The 3,434-nt window shown below is 41.9% G+C and overlaps 1 protein-coding gene across 1 annotated transcript in view; it reads left to right on the plus strand.

Annotated features, from left to right (window-relative positions):
* The window catches only part of LOC101855781, a 3,314-nt gene extending 1,618 nt beyond the window's left edge, over nt 1–1,696 (plus strand). The window contains exon 2 of the mRNA XM_005095692.3: nt 1,058–1,696. Within this exon, the coding sequence (XP_005095749.1) occupies nt 1,058–1,350 (293 nt within the window). The 3' untranslated portion in view covers nt 1,351–1,696. The remainder of the gene's footprint in view (nt 1–1,057) is intronic.
* Nucleotides 1,697–3,434: the final 1,738 nt, after the last annotated feature.

A 3,434-nucleotide genomic window follows, 5' to 3' on the forward strand; every position in this document is an offset into this window, starting at 1 on the left:
CTGGTCTGCTACTACTACTACTACTACTACTACTACTACTACTACTACTACTACTACTACTACTACTACTACTACTACTACTACTACTACATCATAGCATATTTTGTACTGCGCATATCCACGCTCAACGCTATGCGCTTTACACACTATATTCTTACCTCAACAGACCTTAGAACGCTCAAATTACTCAGAAACAGTATCAGCTTCCCGGGAAGCATACAGTGCAAGCAGCTGATTAAGCACTCAACCCTAACATACTGACAAGATATTATAAGAAACGGATTTCCAGTGTCCCGATGATTTCACTATGAGCGTGCTTCACTATAGTAGTGCGGTCAATTCGTGGTGCAACTTATCTTAAATATCTCTTTTTAACTACGGGGAATCAATTTCATCCATACTTTGCATAGCAGTATGTATCAATTTGTCTTAACTTAGTCATATTTTTCTAGAACTATTGGAGCTAGATAAAAAAACTGTTCTTCATAAATTTATATAAAATACTTGAAATCTCTGTCACGTGTAAAATGGTATTGTTCACAGCACTTCCCGCTTCTCACACACATTTTGATTGCATATGGCCCACATCACAGCTCATCAAAGACAATTCTTACTTGCAAAACTTGTGACAAGAAATTATTGTTACAGTGAACACATTTTTGCACTAATGGCTCTCAAAAAATGGGTACAATAAGCATAAGGTCCCGATCAGAAAAACCTGTGGCACTTGCTATTAAAAGCAATATTGGCCCAGCTGTGAACATTAAAAAATCTGTAGAAACCACCCACTTGGAGTTTTTAAAGTATTTATTAAGGAATTTTCTAGAATACAGCTTGCATGTGTTTACAAAAATGTTGATCTGTTAAGACACATTGATACGAGTCACTGTGCTAAAATTGGAGAACCTATGTTCGAAAGTTGAGAAGATTTATGAAAATAAGTCGCACCACGAATTTTTGACTGCATTATAGAGTGGGTATGTTGAACTATTCCATGGTGGCATTTGCCAAAATGTTAACTAAAAACTGGCGTCCTATCCTGTCTTTTCAACCTCAGAACAAAACTGGCCAGCTGCAATCTTCTTACTACAAAAAGGCCCTGCAGACCCACACCGCATCAGTGGAGGCGATGTCTTGGGCAATCTGGGCGGCTCTCCTCCAGTCCACGTCACCAAGTACGGGCTACGATTACCCCCCAGTGCACATCTGAACCGGAGTCGTGGTGCTGGTTTCAACGTGCTCGTCATGCCAGAAAAGTGGCCCCAGACCAAGAAGGTTAACAGTGTTGTAAGGTCCTTGCCCCAGACCGGAAGGGCAGTCTGCCGTCCACCTACCTTAACCCAAAGGTAGCAAGTTACGTGAAGCCGGTCTATGAGCCTCTTACAAGCCCTGACCTGCTCAGTCGTTGCCTTCTTGGTAAAACTCAGAATGCCAACGAATTGCTGCACAGCTTCATCGGGGGCTCTCGTTGCCTTGAGGTTATGGCGAACACCATGTTATGTTCGCCTCTCATTCAATTGGTCCCGGATTCGTATTCGGATAGCGAAAGACATTTTTCTTCTCTAAATTGCCTCCTTTCACTTCCTTTCCTGCTCTCAAGCAATGTTCAGGCGTCTACTTTCGTGTCCACTTTTTAACCCCACCCCTCAACTCCTTTGTACCCTCCTTTGGGCTCCTGACTCCTTCTGCAGCCTTTCTACTGCTTCTCCTTAGCTCCTTTCTGCTGTCTTTCAGCCACACCCCTGATCTTATAGTAGGTAAGATCTACACCTAGTCTTCTCTGACAAGGTCGAAAAATCCCATGGTCCTGTGTGCAAGTTGCGCAGGTTAAAGATCCCTTGGTGGTCCAAAACAAAAGTAGGATTCGGCCGCCATCGGGGCAAAATTCAAAAATTTCCACCAACTAAAAAATGTTTGGTTTGCCCAGCGCTCATATGACCTTAAGCAGTTGCGAGCGCCGTAAAACACTTACCAAAACAAACAGCGTCATCTGTCATAAGCACATATTTGCTGGACTAAAGCGCGTGAGGACAGCAACACTCTCACGGCATTTGGGGAGTACAACAAGGGCCCCTCTGCAAGCCATACATTCCTCAGTACGATTTGGTGCAGTTTTGGGTTCTGAACTACAATGTTGGGGCTTCAGACAGACAGGTTGAGGGTGAAAAAGGCGGAGAAGGCAAAACTGGGGGTGGAGAAGAGATGGCGAGAGGTGAGAAAGGCTGCAGCACAGAGGGCTCAGGCAGAACAGAGGCTTAGGTACTAGAAGGAGGGCCCTCATACCTGTCATGAGGGTTTTTAAAGAACTTAGAGAGGTGTAGGTAAAATAGATTTGGAATTGTCAACTTTTTGTCCCTTTTTATCTATATGTCCTATAAAATAACTAGATCTATATCTTATAGAAATGGATCAATATCCTGTTTGGATCCATTTATTCTAATAGAAAAATGGACTCCGATTTTAAAATAATGTCAGGTACATTCTTGTAGCTTCAGTAGCTTTTGAAATATGACAAATTCAAATAGTTTTTTTTCTGTTTTTCTCAAAATCTACTTTTTCACACCCGTGAAGTTCTTGGTACAAGGAGTTTTAAGAAACTACAGAAGCTAGAAGCTTCAAATTGGACATACAAGTGCTTTTAAGATATATTCTGGGAATTTATCAGAGAAAAATTGGAAATATCGGTTACTTCTGGAATACATTTTCTAATGTATGCCCACATTTTTCGATAACTGACTGTCGAGGGTCCATTGACCTTGGGCTCATTTTTAATTTTTAAAGATAAGTCAAAATCCTTCCATAGATCCACAGTTTATATAGGTTTACACTTTTGTGCCATATTTCTGGCTGTAGTTTCAATATTTTCTGTGAAAATTCATCCGCACTGAGAAATTGGTTTGAAAATCCACGGAGACCTAATTTTTCAGAAAAGTCAACGAGTTCACCTTTCATACATTCATTTTTACCTATGAACTTCTTGCACGATTAATTGCATACGAGAGTGTACGTTTCCCCTTAATAAGTCACAAGTCAGGTTAGGTCACACTGCTCGTTTTCTGCGACTTTGGAATTTCTAGTGAATCCCTTTCTTGACTCAAAAAAGGAGGACGCGAAGACTGCTTTGACCCTACATAGATCTAGTGCATAGCACCAGGGATTGTCTCTTCGGTGCTCGGCCAGTCGAAGGGTGAGGCCACATTACTAGCGAGAGAGCAGGGCAGAGCGGGAACGAGAAGAAATATTATAATAGATGTTTCTGTATAATTGGCCTTACTATGAGAGGTTCCCGCGTGAATCTTGCTAACTTTGAGCGAGACTAGAATCTATACTTCGCATTGTTTCTTCTCGCTTCCCGCTAGGTCTGGCTCATTTTGAGACAGCGACACCACCCAACCCACAAAATTTCAGTGTTTGCTAGCAGATTTCAACACCCC

Source organism: Aplysia californica, unplaced genomic scaffold, assembly GCF_000002075.1.
Source record: "Aplysia californica isolate F4 #8 unplaced genomic scaffold, AplCal3.0 scaffold00111, whole genome shotgun sequence".
Lineage (NCBI taxonomy): Eukaryota > Metazoa > Mollusca > Gastropoda > Aplysiida > Aplysiidae > Aplysia > Aplysia californica.